Source organism: Symsagittifera roscoffensis, chromosome 4 (assembly GCF_963678635.1).
Source record: "Symsagittifera roscoffensis chromosome 4, txSymRosc1.1, whole genome shotgun sequence".
Lineage (NCBI taxonomy): Eukaryota > Metazoa > Xenacoelomorpha > Acoela > Convolutidae > Symsagittifera > Symsagittifera roscoffensis.
Genome location: NC_087065.1, coordinates 26,679,420 through 26,696,921, shown reverse-complemented (window position 1 = coordinate 26,696,921; position 17,502 = coordinate 26,679,420). Strand labels below are relative to the sequence as shown.

Genomic DNA, 17,502 nt, shown 5'->3' with positions numbered 1-17,502 from the left:
TAACTGCCTTTAATGCTGAATGTTATCTCTTGCTGATCACACAGCATTTTTTGGGCGTTACCATACATACCAAAACACTTATAGGCAAAGAGAGGTTGTTATCTATCTACAGTCACGGGACATTGAAGTTGTAACTTTTTGCTTTCAATTAACTAATGAACAGATTTTTTCTTCTAGTTTTAGTTGTTTTCTCTGCAACTATTTAAGATATCGGATTGAAAATTTGACACATGCTAGATTAAACTAATTGAAAGCAGCTAATCGAATCCTAACCAATAGAGTAAGTGAAGATCATCAGCTTCCCAAAGAACCCATTTGAGCCCATAAATTCAAATTCTTTGTTTTTTCCAGAGAAAGTTTCCAGAGCAAAACACTTCTGAAACTAGTTATGATTAACTGGCTATTTTACGCACTGAATTTCTGAATATTTGATTCGGTTAGCTTTTTTTAATTAGCATCATCTAGCATGTGTCAAATGTTCAATCTGATATCTTCAATAGTTGCACAGAAAAAGATAAATCGTGAAAAAAAATCATGAAAAGAAAATGAAAATCATAAAAAAAAAATCGTGAAAAAAAATCCGTTCAGTTGCTCGTTGAAAGCAAAAAGTTGCATTTCCATGTCTCGTGACTGTATATCTTTATCAATGTCTGTCTTACTTGATTTAAATGCGCGTGACACGTAATTCATAATGTCAAAGCGTATCAGTTTTTGCATGTAAAACGAAATAGTTTTTGCACGTTCAAGCTATATCGTATATTGCAAGGCTTCAGAAATTTTTTTCGTGTTCCAGTTTATGATTGCTAGGCCAATTGGAAGCACCGAATGGAAGGTTGTAGTTATGATGCCAGCATGGGAAGGGAGGAGCCGGAAAGCGGAGTGTAGTACTGTAAAGTTCGGATTCATCCATCAATACATTCGTTTTTCGTTGCAGCGTTTATTTCAAGTTTGAAATTAGGAACCCAATCGTGGGGCACTTTTAGTATAGTACCAGAAGATGCTAAATTGGCTTTCAAATAGGAATAACTAATTTATAATTTCTGCGATATGACTTTTTGATTTTTCGAAAATTTTCAAAAAATTGATTTTAGATTTCATTAACTTCGAGAAGTTTGAAATTTTTAATTCTATAATTAGGCGATGTCAGTTTACTATCAGCAGTTGAAAATGTGATCTGCATGCGTTTTAAGCTCAAACTTATGTACTATCCGAGACGTGACGTTTTTTTTCATATTTCAAAGTTTAAAAAATCTTTACTTTGAAATTCTCGAGCTATGGCGTTACTTTCAGTGGTTGCAGACTTCCCTACGTGGCAGCCTAGATTCGTTTCAGTCCTCTCAGTTCTAACCAGCATTCCATCGACCCAGTGAGCCATTTCAACCATCATTCGATCTTTCCAGCAAGTCAGCCATCCATCTAGCTATCCTTTTATCTAGCAGTTTAATAATCCATCAATTCAACCATTCATCCATCCACACATCCATCAATCCAAACAGTCATCCATCAAACGATCCATCCAACTAGCTAGTCGTTCATCAAGTCATCGATCCTTTCAGCCATTAATCCATTAAACCAGCCATCAAGCCAATTTTTCAGAAATTGGTCCATCCTTTTAGTCATTTTTCGATCCATTCATCCGGGCATCCATTCAGCCATCCATCCATCTATCAAGCCATTTTTTCATCAAGCAACCCATCCATTCATCAGGTCATCCATCCATTCTTCCTTTTGTCCATTCATCCTTTCGTCCATTCATAAAGCCATACAGCCAATCACCTGTTTAACCATCCAACCAACTAATCATCTACCTAACAAGCTATCCATCCATCCTTCCAAACGGTCATCCATCATTCAAGCCATCTATTACTCAGCCATCTTTTCGCCATCTATTACTGGCTACAGTCATCTAGCTATCCATTCGTTCATCTATCTGGCCATTCATGCGTTGATCGATTCATCCGCTGAATGGCCAGATAGCTTTTCTCCATACTCCGATGCATCCACTCAACTGGCCATCCATATCAAGCTGCCATCTATCTAGCGATCAATTGATCCATCCAAACAGCCATACATCTTTCTAGCCATCCGTCGACCCATCCATCCATCCTCGAAGCAATCTATTGATCAGCCATTCATCCATCCATCTATCAATCTAGCCCTTCATCCATCTGGCCATCTTTCAGTTCATCCATTTATCTACGCATTAGACAGCCAAAAATCATCCGGCAATCCATCCGGCAGTTTATCCACACATTTAGACAGTCATTCATCCAGTGATTCATCATCGATCTACTCCTCCATACATCTGGATATCCATCTATCCCGCATTCACCCATCAGGCCATGCATCATTCTAACCATCCATACATTCCACCAGTCCTCCATTTTCAACCATCCATCATCGTTCTAGCCATCCATCGAACTAGCCATCTCTCCATCCAACAAGCCACCCATCCATTCAGTTATCCCGCTATCCACCTTCAGCCAGCCATCTATCCAGCCATAAGTCCACGTAGCCATTCAACCAACCAGTCATCCATTCATCTAACGCATCCATCGGTGCTCTTCTGAATTCAGCCATCCATAAATCCAGCCAGTTCACTCAAGCTATTTTCCCTCCAACCTTCCATCCAACCAGCCATCCATCTAAACAGCCACCCATGCGTCCATTCAGTTATCCATCAATTCATCCTGCCCGCAATCTATTCTCCTATCCAGCCATCCCTACAACCAGATAGCCATCCATCCCTCCAACTTATTTTTCGGATTAACTTGCCATTTTTCAGTAGCAGTTTTAGCTGCAGTGGACCTACTAATTGATCTTTAATGAAATCGACCAATGCCCAGGCACTATTTTTTGCTCTGGAACTGGTAATCGGAAATTAGACCGTAAACAAGGTTTTTTTTAAACAAATATATAAGAAATTGAAATTGCTCAATTATTGAACTTAATGTTTTCTAGACTCCTTTCCACTTGGTTGGAGGTAACGCGGTTGCATTTGTAACCTACGCTCAAGGGTCCGATTCCCGACCGCACCTTTTTTAAGAAAAAATAGCGAAAAAGTTGAAGGGTTTGACTTTTGTTTGTCTGCTTATTTTTATGGGCTTAGTTGCCACATCATGGCCGTTTCTTGTGCTGTAAGGATTTTACGATTGTATTTATAAGTATTTTTTGATTTTCTCCTGTAATTTTATTGAGCCTGATTTTATATATTTCCTTTTTTTTCGCTTTATTCGGACTCACTTTTGGGCCTTTGTTTTGTCGAATCAATAAACTTATTGTGATTCATTTGAAGCGCGTAACTGATTTTTGTTTTTAAGAATGATTCAAATAGTTTGCGGAGTAAAAGTTCAAAATTTTAAAACTAAGTTGCTCAAAATTTTTTAATGACCACAATTGCTTGTGGCATTTTTTTCGTTTGCGGATTAATGAGTGTCTACCCACGAAATTTTGGCTTTGTGGCCGCTCGTTTATTACCAAAAGCATATATAATGCTGCCGATTGTGTTTTATGATAGATTAAAATCGTGCGTGTCTTTCGGTCGTTTTTTATCTCGTTTCGTTCTAGTTTTCCCTCGTGGAAGCAAGTGCCTAAAAATCGGGAACAAAACTTTTTGCCTGTCGATTTAGCATTTTCCCTCACAAGTTTCAAAATTTTGGTTTCTGGACTGTTTTGACCTCATGGCATAGTTCAATGTTTTTCAAATGCAATTTGCCTTTTTCTATTGATGAACTTAACAGAATTTAAAGCTAATTTCAGTCTTAAATCTAAACCTTTTTAGTTCTGAGTATTCAAGTATGCAAAGTATTGTAATAGGAGCAGAGCAAGACTTATAAAGGCCTTCCATTATAAATGATGTATAACGGAATTTTTTGCATATTTAATGAAAGAGTTTGAAAATTTTTCCATTTTTTTAAAGTTTTTTTGCAATTTAAAGCAAGGCCAATCTATAATTTTTTTTAAATGATCGCTATAACTAAGTAACGCATATGCGAAAGTATAAGTCCGTTTTTAAGATTCGATGAACGTAGTTCAGACTATTTTTTTTTGTCGTGATGATTTTTTTTTCAGGATAAGTCTCAAAATGCTTTAATAGCTACATAATAATACATATTAATGCATTTATGAATGCCCGTAGGTTTAAACTACTTTTGAGATCAATTCAAGTTCACTTGCTATGCTGAAAGGCAGGCAAAATTCGCTCTCCAATTACAAAAAAGAAAATCGTGATCGATTTTTAATGTCGAAAGTGGATTTAATTTTTAGGTTTTCCAGCGGATTAAAAACTTTACCTATGCTTTCTCAAATTTTTTTCAAGATGTGTTTGTTTTATTGCAAATTTTGCAAAGCTTCGCTGCGCCTCTCTATGAAATTATAATAGAATCATCTTGTATGTATCGTCTTAAAATAACTTTAAAAAAATTAATCTGGACGCTTTGTTTTATTTTCGTTTATGGGTACAAGAAATTGCGTTCCTTGCGTTTTTTTTTTGAAATTTTGACGATTTTTTTCTTTTAACTTTTGAACAGCCTTGCTTTGAATGAGAATTTATCGGAAGAATCACGGATCTGAAGACACCACCGGATTTGTTATACCAAGAAAATTTTCCCAGAGTTTTAAAAATTATGCCGTTTTCTAGAGCTCCGAATAAAAAATAATTGTTTTTGCAACCCAAACAATTGAAGCTTTAAAATTTCATGGAACTTTAATGTTTAAAATTTTTGGCCAATTTCGGCATGATCTAAATCAAATGGGATTTAGAATTACAGAATTACTGACCCCACTGATATTTTAACCCCTCGCATTGAAAAAACTTTTCTAGTCCAAAAAATGTACAATCCAATCCTGTGAGTTGAGTGACATAATTTTGTGATGGAAGGAATTCTTATGTACGAATTTAACATATAGTTTCATTCTGAGTATTTTTTGACCAAAGCGAGCAAGTTCGTTTTCTCTATTTTTGCTGAAGGTGGTGATTTTAACCTCTGTTTAGGTACATTTGAATAACGCTTTTAAATTGCTCTGAATGACATTTGCCTTTAAGAGAAAAGCTTTTGAGATGGAACCAATTAACAATTGTTGATTGTTAAGTTTCCATGGACGGTTCTTTCACCAGGTCTTAATGCAGTGCTTTGAAATGCGTTTGGGTTTTAAAATATGATTAGAAGCTATTTTTTGGATGGGAAGTAATTTTTATCGGGTTAGGTTCGAGGCATCAGTTTCTGTTTTACAATTGGACGCATTAAATTGTTTTGACACATTTTAATGAGTTTTGAAAAGATAAATTTTTACCGCAAGCTTTAGAAAATGAAGCATTTTCTAACGTGGTAAATGACATCAAGCGTGATAAGGAAATTCGCCTCTAGTAGTAATTATAGCCCAATTTTCACTGAATTTCTTTAATCGTTTGAATTTATTGTTCCCTTCCGCATTTCATCAAAAGCAAAACAGCGATAGATTCTGAAAAAAATATATAATCAATCCTCATCGGATCACAGAAATTAAAAATTATTATTTAATCGCTTATTTGTTTTATTTCTCGCTGTCCATGTTCGAGTAGTATTTAACAATTACTTCCTTCTTCGATCACAAAAATTGCCAGAAGTAAAAAATTGTACCCTTGTGCTTAAGAAAGTATTATCAACATTTCGTTAATGGCTAAGCAAATCAAAGCAGTAGAAATTCTTATGAGCGAGCTGAAAGAAGATGTTATATCGGCGTTTCTGGTCATAATGGGAAGCCCATTCATCGCCAGGTTCTCGGGTCACCAACTCGTAGCAGAATTCGATGAGGTCAAAACCCTTCTGAAGGTTGAAGACAAACATCTCTGCGCTAAACTGCACCACCTCGACAGTCATCTGGCCTCTCTAAACTATCCAATTGTCAGTGGGTTCAAAGTGAGAGGCTGGAAAAGCATGTTCCAGGTGGAACCTATGGCGCAGATGTATCACTCGGATATCGAAAGCCAGTTTCTGTTCCAAATTCTGGATGTCGACGTTAGAGTTGACAAGGACACCAAAGTGTTATTCTGTAATATAAGATGCATGCGTGTTCATGCTTTTAGTTTGTGGTAGTAATACTACAGTTGAATTTATTTTGATATACCCAGTCTTAAGCTTCAAAAGATTTGTTCAGAGCTATTTCTGTGGACGACCCTAAATTAAAGCTTCGACTCCACATCATTGTTCTTCTTGAAAACAAGCTTTTGTTATCAACCTGTCGAGTCATCGGGCGACCTCAATTTTTTTCAGGGACTATCTTTTTTTTTCCACTGCGAATAACTAGGTCAGATGGTTTGAATGGGGCATAATAATTTAAAGCCTTTTTAAAGTCTTGGCTTGAACTCTAAAAGTTTCGAAATGTTACCTGTTTTGGTCGATACTCATTAAGTCTTTTTAGGCTGTGACGTCTTGACATGTTTTCTTCGCAAAGAACTTCAGTCGAGACAAATTGGGCTATGAAAATTTTAATAGATTAAATTTTTGCTGACTTCGTGACTTTGTCTCATTTTTGTCGGCTAGCTTTAGATACTTTTTTGTAATGGATTGCAATAATGCGAATCTCCGGTTTGCCTCGCTGTTAAATCTAAAAAATGAGATAGATTGAAGGGCAGTTGGAACGTTCAAGGCTTTGTCTTGATATGGTCACAAATGAAGAAGAGTTGCCAAGTTTTAACTGTTCATTTTTGAATTCTTTGTCGCCAGGCTGCATTAAGTTTCAAAGTATTTTAGAAATTTAGTGGAACTTGTTGTGATCACTCGAAATCCACGTACAATGTACATGGAATCAACTTGCATGCCAGAGCGACCGACATACGTCTTAATTGGAGATTTGGTGTATGAGATCGAATTTAATGCAACCACTTTTGTTCAAGTTGTTTTCAAAGTATCCTTAATTTAGACAGGACTGCTCGTAAATCAGTGCAAATTCCTGAATGTTTCGACGGCAGCATGAGGCCAATTAAAAACTTTTGCGTCAGAAAAATTGACATTATCAAAAAAAGTTTATTTTTTTTTTTCATTTTTGTTGTCTTCAATTGATCCCCCACTCGATAATGTAAACTGCAAAGTGATGTATTCATTTTCTCGAATCCTAATAATAAGAACTAATGATTTGCCTCTATTCAATTTGGAACACATTAATCTGTCACGTACCCGTATTATAAGAACGCAATATATTGCGGGTTAATTATCCCAAACTTTCAAACCCCCCGAGCTTAAAGGAAAAAGATCACAGGTGAAATTTGTTTAAATATTTGAGCTTCGGACAAAAATCAGATGATGTAAACAGTTTTAAACAAAAACTCTCAGTATAAAAGTCGAAAATTGGCTGAATAAAAAACAACAGCCGAAGCAAAAATAATCCGCTTTTTCTTCGAAAGTCGGAACAATGAAAGATTTCGGATTCGTGAAATCTTTCATTTCAGCTTGTCGGGACAGGTAACGGGTTAATGAGCAGGAAAAGCAGAAATATTCTAAGAGCAGAAAAGCAAAAAGAGAAGAAAAACAGACGAAATTGAATTAAACGAGCTAATCGATCAAAACGAGTATAAGAGTTTTCAATATTACCAATGAAAAGATTAAATTGTGAATAAATGAGTAGGTTAAAATTGATGCAATTACCCAAACAGTGTATAATTTATTCATTTCACCTGTAGTATTGCCAATTTTAGTAGTTGTTTTTGGCGAATAGCCGATAATAATCAAATTTTTTCTTTTATTAGACCCTGTCTGCTCTTGGACCATTCTGCTTATTGCTACGCTTCTGTCATAATGTTCCAATAACGCAAAACTATTTTGTGGTGGCGCTCCTCTAAATCCAGGCGATTAGAATCAATATTGACTATTTTGAGAAGGAGCAGATTAATGAATTTCCAAATTTTGCAAAATCGAAGTCGGCTAATGGAAAAAACCTGAAACCGATTTTAAGAAACTGAAAATGAAACAAACATTTTATTGTATACCTGCACGAATTGTACAGCAAAACTTTGTTGTGCTGCTAAGTCATTTTTTGTTAATAATGGCTTCAGTTTGTGTAACAGATATTTAGCCAATAGGAACGTCTAATGATTCTGATTTGTTCAAGTTTTCTTTTATCATTTGGTCCCTCCATCATGAGAATCGTTACTTTTGGTGAACATTATGGTGGAGTCCCTCGTGATGGAGGGATCGAATGATAGAAACAACTTTCAAGTTATTTTCAAACAATCAAATTTGAGTGTTCAAAAAATAAATCCAGGCCACTAACGTTATTATTGACCGATTGCAAAAAAAACAGACAAATGAAATTTCATTGAGAAAAATTAAGCTATAAAAGATTAAGCTATAAAATTGAAAAAACGATAAATGTATTCCATATCTGGACGAATTGTATAACAACAATTGGCTGTACTTCTAAAATTCTTTTTCTGCTAAATTTGACTTAGTTTTTAAGCAAAAATTATTAAGCGAATAGGAATGGCCAAAGATTCTGATTTGCTGAACTTTTTCCATCATTCGAGCCGTCCACCATGATGAAAATACCCACCGAATACAGTTAGTCTCTGGTATAATATTTCAAATTGTAAATTTGCTACAAACATCTTTTGAAATTGACGGAGAACGAAACCATCAGCACCTAAACTTGGGGAGTTATGGATTTCTGTCGAACCCCGCATTCCAGCATCAGCTTGAGCCTAAAAGAGCAGCTTCAGCACACCGTTCGTTATCAAGTTAGGGCCAAATTGCTTCATTTCATAAATTCAGCAAAAATTTCATCGGCTCCATTATAACTAATCGCAGTCTTTTTTAAAGTGTTATCTAAAGTTATTAAGATACTTAAGCGTGCTTTTTGTTTTCATGTTTTATTTAGTCGTATTACTTTTCAAGCCGGTCGAGTTTTTCAAGCGAAACTGTTTAATGTAAGTATTTCCAGATCGATTGCAGAAATGGCACGAAATATTGCTCTTTCGATAAGAGCGTGATTTTTTCACGCGCTAAATCTTTTACCGCAAAAAAACGTCATTAGCGTCGAGTGATAGAGAAAACATAAAATTGCCGAATGAATCAAATAAATCCTTTTAGCCCTCTTCAACAAAGTTTTTAAAAATTTCATTTGATTGTTCTTGTTAATTTTTTGGAACTTGTCGACTTCTTGCACAGTAACCTGCTGTTTCTGTTACCACTGTAATTTAATTTCAAAAATTCTCAGTGGAATAGCTAGTTTTAATTGGTACTAAATTGGTTTGTTTCATTGCTTCAAAACTTTGGATCAGGAATATCTAACAGGAATCTGCTTAAATGATTTAATTTGCTATAAATATTTGGGATCAGATAGTTTTGGCCTTAAGAAAGATTATAGGGTCGGATGTCGTAAAATAAGACTAAAGGTCTATTGTGTGGTGAGCAGATCATTTCCTTGTAGCAAAGAGAATCTTTTTAGTGAGCACTTTTTGAGTTGAAAAATGTAATTAGCAACAGTTTTACTGAAACTGTTTTTGTGCACATAGATGAAGCTTGCCCTGTTACTTTTTCACTGTAAAAATATATGCTGAAACTACGAAAACCTAGAATTTAAAGCGAGTATTGATAAAACTAGGTTGAAATGTAATCAATCAGGCAAAAGTAAGATTTCCGTTAGGAAGCGTATTTAGCAGTAATTTTTTTCCTGTAGCTTTGAGTGTTTTGTTGGACTCTTTTAAGAGCTGTTTTGGGCTTTTTTGGAAGGTTTTGACCAGGAAATTACGTTATCATGGCGCGGACTGCTACCTGAATATTGTTTATACTTTAAAAGCAAGTGGCTTGTAACCGGGATGTTGACTTTTTTTCCAGTAAACAGATCGTCTTACAAATCTGTGAAAGAAAATTGAACTTGCTTTTTTATTGAAGTTAAACAATTTCCAAGTTTCTTCCCATTTGGTCTAGCGGTTTCCTTAGCACCCTAAAATTTGGGTTTCGAGTCACCTCCCGACCTTGTTTTGTTCAGTATATGCGAAACTGAAATTGAATTGTAGCACTTTCGTTTGTTCGTCTGTTCATGTTTTGTCGACTTAGCTGCCACATGGTTTTTTCTTGTGCTTTCAGTTAATTTCATTGTAACTACAAGTGTTGATGATTTACGTCTGTAACTTGTTATTCGACCTGAATAGTTTTGGCTTATGTTTTGTTGGCTTTGTCGACTTATTTTGTGTGGTTTGAAGGGGAACAATTGAGTTATGATGTTAGTCGGTTGTGGTGTCAAAGTTAAAAGTTTTTCAACTTAATAGCTCAAAGTCTTATATGACAACAGTTTCCTATGGTATTTTTGTGTTTTCGGTTCAATGGGCGGTTACCCACGTTTTGTTGATATAGTGGCTGCTCGGTAATTACGAAAAACTTATCGAAATATTTGAGTTCTTGAGTTGAATGGGATGTTTAAACTTTCTTACAGCCGCTAGCTACTGTTGTCAATATTAAAAAATGCTATCATTTTATGTGTCTTCGGTTTAGCTGTCTCTCCTTATCTGTATGACTATTTCGTCGCGTATAAGAACAGAAATTCATTTCTTAGCGTCGAAGTTTTGTATGGGTTTTCCTAGTTGTATAAAATAGCCTTTCAATGGAATACCTAAGTTTAAGATGTGACTTTGAAGAAAATGGATTAAGTTTCATATTGATTTTAGAAATAATGTTGAAAGGATGAGAAATTAAACAATGCAGAGATTAGAAGATATTAGGGACTTTTTTGGCAGGCCGAAAGCTCCTCCAACGTCAAGCAGCGATGAATCAAGTAGCTCATCGAAGTCTAAAACAAAGAAGAAACGAGTGATTATGTTAGACTCTGATGACGAAAACGCAGATGACAACCCAGCTCCGAAAAAGCAACACCAAGATGTGGGCTCTAGTGGAGTCACGTCCAAAGGCGCATCGCCGAAGAAATCTGTGCAATTGACTACAGCTGATGACTTTTTCGGATCAACGACGGTCAAGCAGGCCAAGAAACCAATAGATGATTTCAAAAAGGGATCTACCAAAAGCAAAAATGCGAATACAAGCTCGAATAAAGGTGATTTCAAAAGCTCCCATGAAGTTTCGAAGAGCGATAGAAGTGAAGCTAAGCAAGTTAGTCCCAAGAAAAACCTACCTATCGACGCTGAAGTCCATAGGAATCCCAAATTTAAAGAAGCTTTGGTTCAGTTGGACAATGATCCTATGTTGTCATTGAAGTACGATGAAGCCCAAGTTAATGTTTCTAAGAAAGTAAAATCAAGTCCGAAAAAACAGACATCTGTTGAGAAAGTAGGAGAGAACAAATCGCCTCCAACAGCTAACGTTGACAGCAGTGCAGTTACATCGAATATGGTGGCAACTCTAGGAAAAGCCGAAAAGAAAGAGAGCTCAGAAACTTCTGTAAGCTCAAAACAGTTGACAAAAACTCCAACGTTGACCAAAACGCCATTCTTGACAAAAACCCCAACCTTGGAAAAAACTCCCTCAGTCATTACCAAAACTCCCAAAACTCAGGATGTTTCAAATAAAGGCGATAAGGCCGATCATTCTGAGAAGAAGAGCAGTAGCCGAGCAGCCTATTTCGCCTTTCAGAACCGTCAGGGACCCCAAAATGTAGGTTCTAAGAAATTGCCCAGTGGACCGGATGATTGTTTAGTCGGGAAGTCTTTCGTTCTGACGGGTGTTTTGGAAAGTTTCGAGAGAGACGATGTGAAATCTTTCATTGAGAGGCACGGAGGAAAAGTTGTGACAACAGTGAGCTCGAAAACGTCGTATATTGTGATTGGTCGAGACGCAGGAGAGTCGAAAACATCGAAGGCTGAAAAGTGCGGAACTGAAAAGTTGGACGAAGATCAGCTTTTGGATCTGGTTTCAAAACACGTGAAAAAAGAAGTAAAGGAAGAGTTTTTGCCACCAAAAATGAGTGAACAGAAAGTTGATCAAGTACTGCCGCGTGGTAAGGAGAAAAAGAAGTCAAATTCTCCGAATAAACTGTCTGATAATAAGGCCAAAATTGAAGACGAGCCAATGCAGGTCAAAATTATTTGTTCACATGACATGAACAAAAATTCTCCAAAAACTTCACTGGAGCTGAAAAAGTCACCCAAACAGCATGTGAAAGAAGAAACCCTGAGAGAAACTTCAAAGTCAACCATTTTTGATGCTATGCCCGGATCTAGCGCTTCTGCCACTCGAAATGCTCCTATTGATAACAATCCAGCTCGCACGTTGTTATGGGTTGACAAATATCAAGCGAAATCCATGAAACAAATCATCGGTCAGCAGGGCGATAAAAGTAATGCACGAAAATTGAGCTATTGGCTTCAAAATTGGCACGCCCTTTTCACGCATAAATCGTACCGCGGGGTGCCGCCAAACAAAGAAAATGGTTTGATGTTCAGAGCTGCTCTTCTTTCAGGGGTGGCTGGAATAGGTAAAACTACAACAGCGACGATCGTTTGCAAAGAGTTGGGATATGAAATGATCTGTATGAATGCCAGTGACACCAGATCTCAGAAGTTATTGAACAATGTAGTTGCCGAAACTCTCAAGTCAGGAACTCTAACCGCATTAATGACGTCATCGAAGTCAGTTGTGACGTCTAGTAATCACGTGACTGGAGGCTCGAATGATGCTGATTTGAAACACGTTTTGATTATGGACGAAGTTGATGGAATGGCGGGCAATGAAGACAGAGGCGGAATGAGCGAGTTAATTAACCTAATTAAGAAATCTAAAATCCCAGTAATTTGTATTTGCAATGACCGCCAACACCAGAAAGTGAGAAGCTTGGCCAATTATTGCCTAGATTTGAGGTTCCAGCGACCAAGAATTGAACAGTTGAAAAGTGCAATGATGTCCATGTGTTTCAAAGAGGGTCTCAAGATCCAACCGAACGCATTGGAGCAATTAATTATTGGGGCTAATCAAGACGTCAGGCAAGTCATTCACCATTTGCAAGCGTGGTTCTGTATGCAAAAGCCTTTGAACTATGATACAGCGAAAGAAAAGGCAACAGCCGCCAAAAAAGATCAGAAAATGGGGCCTTTCGATGCTTGTCGAGCTTCCTTCTGTTTTGGAGAAGAAAGACGAAAACTGTCCTTAGGAATTAAACTCAACTACTTTTTCTACGATTACAGTATGATGCCTCTTTTCATGCAGGAAAACTACCTGCAAACTAATATGAACCGCGGAAGCAACAAATCGACTTTAGCCTCTATTTCTAAAGCCGCGGACTCTTTTGTCTATGGAGATTTGGCTTCGAAGCTCATCAGGTCCACGAACAGCTGGTCCCTTCTGCCCAAAGTGGGCATGTATACATGTGTGATTCCGGGTGAATTGTGTCAAGGGGGAATGGGCCAGTTTGTGGCTTTTCCTCAGTGGCTAGGACAGAACTCAAAGAGGTCGAAAAACGACAGACTATTGCAGGTATGTATTAAAAAAACATGACAATTGAAAAAAATGACAATCATTACAATAGTAATTGAAAATTATTATTTTTGATGCAATTAAGTTCTTGCTAATCATAAAGAGGAAATATTTTCCATTGAAAGAACAACTGTTTTGGAATAATATTGAAATTGCACGCTATAATCTAATAGCATTTGCTTTAGTTGAATATTTTTGGGGATCGGTTATTTAAGTCAAATAAAAAACGGTTGATGAGTGAGAAAGCAGAATATTTACTTGACTTGAAGTTCATCTCTAAATTTCTAACTTGAAGTTCATTTCACTCGAAATTTTTGAAAAATCGAAGAGATGCAATTTTTAATGCACATGTTTTCTGAGATTCGTTTCTTGGGATATAACAATACTTTTCAAATCCTTTCCAAATTCGACAAAAAAATCCGGTAATTTGGAATGCATTGTAAATCAAGGCTGAAAATTTTTAATATGATGCTATACTTGACACAATTGACTGTTTACTTGAAGAAAAATCCCATTTTTTTTCATCATGCCCACGAAATGTTAACTAATAAACAAATGTATTTATTTCAGGATCTGCAAGTGCACACCCGCCTTCATTTTAACGCCTCAAAACAGGATTTGAACATGCAGATAATGCCCGTTTTGCGAAAGAAGTTTGTCGACTGTTTGCACTCTGATCAAGAAAACGGAATTGAGAACGGCGTGAACACATTGCTTGGTCTTGACTTAACTCGTGACGATTTGGACACAATTTTTTCGATGAGTCAAATGAGCGAAAATGAAGATCCTTGGAAACGCGTGAGCACTAAAAACAAGTCGGCATTTACGAGACTGTATAATAAGCAGTCATTCAAAAGTGCCAACGCTAATTCGGTGCCTAAAAAGAGAAAATTAGGAGATACGGAAGAGAGCGGATTGCTTCCTGGCGAGGGAGAAGAAGGAACTATTGCTGGAAAGAACGAAGTGGATGGTAAGGATGATGAAGATGACGATTTCATACCAGGATTGATTTCTAAGAAAGTGCCGAAAACGTCAAGTACGGGAGGAGCATCATCGAAGGGTAAAGCTTCAGGAGGTTCTCGAGGCGGTAAAGGTGGAAAGACGACTGCTAAAAAGGCCACTGGAAAAGGAACGAAAAAATAAAAACTTGGACTTGGTTTTCGGATGAGATTTGATTGGATGAACTGAAATTTGAAATAAGTGAGTGGCGTTGTTTTTATTTTCGGTAAACTAGTGAATTTATTTAATTGAACAATTGATTAAGTTAAAACCAATTTTTTCAGCACTGAGTTGACCTATATCTACAGAGGAGCAACCATACTCAGGCCTGGTATTAGAATTTTCTCGAGGGGTGCGGATTTCTTACAAGTTTTGATAGGTCCGCAAATTGATTTTCCGAGCTCTCCCCAAACAATATCGATCCGTTTTGACAATTTTTTTTGCGCTGCAGGCAAAGGTTTAAAAAACAGGCTAAAAACGCGACTGAAACAGTTTAAACAAAAATTGCGTTGTTTGGCACGCGCTTCATCCTCAAAATTAGTAGAATTTGGCGCCTTTTAAGTTTTTAGGGTTGGGCGGCGATAAATGGATGTCATAAAATAGTAACAAAGGGGGTGGTCAAGGGTTCGAGTTGCTAAGGGATCCCTCATCTCCTTAAATTCGCTACCATTGGACGGTCAGTTCCATGAGGTCATTATTTTTTTCAAATTTTTATTATGGCCTAAATTTTATCAATTTCTGGAGGAAATGTTCCTGTTCTCCTAATTTCTTCCATAGGTTTCATCATTCTCAGTATTCTTGTGTCTTTGAGAAGGCATATCTTTGTTCTCGCCCAGAATTTGGCGTAATGATTAAGGATGTCATGGCTTGCTAGAATCTTGAACGTACGATTATGGTGAAGAAATTCTCGGTAATCTTGTGAACACCACTCGACCATTCATAAAGAGACCCATGAACATAAAATGCTCTACCTGCTCAATTGTCGATAAACTGATGGTGCAATAAATGTTGTTTGAGGCTATGATACGCAGCCAGCAGACCTGTTTAGATATGCATATTTTGGAACAATACCACTTTTTACTCAAGAAACCCTCGCCGTTTAGTTTGTTTGTCATTTGTATATTAAACGAGCTATATCGGCAATTAGTTGAATTTAGACGTATTCTGTACTGCTCTTATTCATAGTTCAGGAACTTCGTATGGCGAAGCTATTAAGGCCAGTGACTCTTAATCTTCAAGTCTGCTAAAAGATTTTCCTGGCATATTTTTGTTTTTCATTTTGAGAGCATTTGCTTGGGTTTGCGATGTGAAGTCTTCAAAAAATCTTCTCAAGCGTTTTTTAAATTCTGAGAGCATTTTGAATTCAAAAGTAGAGCAGCCTGAGTTCAACAGTAAAAAGCAATTTATTGAACGATTATTTTTTCCTGAAGTTTTGTAAATAGGCAGTTTGCTGAAATAAATTATGCACGATTTTGCTTAATAGTTTATCCCGACAATCTTGCAAGACTTAGTAATTTATTCTAGTTGCTGTTTAAATGGCATATGGTATAAGCGTAAAAATTGAAGTTAATACTCTTATTAAACTACTGCTGCTTCAAGTTTTCATAGGAATTTATTTGCTTACGTTTTATTGTTAAGTGTCAATGAACAAGATGAGGACAATTAAATAGGCAGTGTGTTTTTTTTCAAGATTAAGTCTCAGTTTCAGTTTGTTAACGCTCAATGGTTTATAATTTCGTTTGAATTTCCAATTCATTTACTGAAAGGAAAGTGTTACGCTCCAATTACGAAAATGCAAATGGCGCAAAAAACGTGAGTGACCTCAAGGTCGAATGTATATTTCAATTTTTAGAATAAATTATAGACTTTAAAACTCCTATTGACCCAGTTTGATCTTATTGAAATAGTTTTATGTAAAAACTGTCAATCATAAAAGATTCTTGAAATTCCGCTTTGATGTGATGCGTTTTTTTTTTCAAAATTCCAAATAATTCGGTTTCCTAAATCATTGGCACTTATTCAAACTACTCTTTTGGTTATTTGAACTACCTCTTGACGCAAGCAAGGGTAGTGCTACCGTACCCTAGACTTTTTTTCGTTGAAACTTTGCCACTAAACAGCGAAAATTAGCAATATTGATTTTTCTGTCGTACTATTTTATTTTACTAGTATTTTATCGTTCGTGGATAATATGTAGATGTATGCAGATTATTGCGTTCGAATTTTTTTTTCGCTAAAAATGTTCGATTGATGTTCAATTTTTGAGTGTCGTTTTAGTAGTAGTCAGTAGTTTTAGTAAAAAAAAAAACTTCAATTTACTCCTTGGCGAATTACTAATAATGAGCAAAAGTACAGTCAAAATTTGTTGCAACATTATGTACTAAAAGAAAATCGGCATTTCAAAGACCACGTTTAAGAAACGTCTAAGTTAAATTTAGATGAGCATAATTTGTTAAGAAAGATCCGAATCTGCCTGTTTGGCACTTCTGATGAGTCTATAGTATTGTGCGGACATCTCAACTTTGAAGTGAGATTTTTCGAGGGTTTTTGCGGCTTCAACCTCATGAAGTGGGTGTTTTGTAATGACCGAGTAGGTTGCTGAATCTCAATGAAACTATTGAAATTTCGGCATTTTTTCCCAAGTTGACAAGAAGAGAAAAACCTGAGATCTCGTTCAATTAGTTGTTAGCATATTGGCAATGAATTAAGTAAAGTCAGCAAATAGATGTAAGAATTGGACCCGTAGCACCATTTAAAACCAGCAGAGTTGAAATTCTCAAACGTTTGGAGAGTCGTATTGTCTAAGAACCACACAGGGTAACCATACATCAAAACTGATAACACGCATGATCGTTAAATATTAGGTTTCGCGGAATACTTATAGGTACACTGTGCCGAAGGTAATTAAAAGCCTTCCATTTTTTGTCACATAGATCTAGCATGGAAGTTCCATTTTAAGATGCTAGTAGATTCAAGGCCTAAATCAGTCCTGTGATCAAGAAATGAGACTTCGTTATTGCCAGAAACAGTGGAGCGCGATGTTTAAGGCCAATTGGTAGCGAGCCGCATTTTGATGCATTGAAATTCAGCTCATGATCGGCCGACCATA

At 36.5% G+C, this 17,502-nt stretch overlaps 1 protein-coding gene across 1 annotated transcript; it reads left to right on the top strand.

Moving 5' to 3' along the window:
• The first annotated feature begins 10,642 nt into the window (after positions 1-10,642).
• On the top strand, positions 10,643-14,664 carry LOC134844270 (replication factor C subunit 1-like). The gene is made up of 2 exons (XM_063860864.1): positions 10,643-13,394; positions 13,965-14,664. The coding sequence occupies exons 1-2, from the start codon at positions 10,671-10,673 to the stop codon at positions 14,535-14,537; spliced, it is 3,297 nt and encodes a 1,098-aa protein (XP_063716934.1). The 5' UTR covers positions 10,643-10,670; the 3' UTR covers positions 14,538-14,664.
• The last annotated feature ends 2,838 nt before the right edge of the window (positions 14,665-17,502 follow it).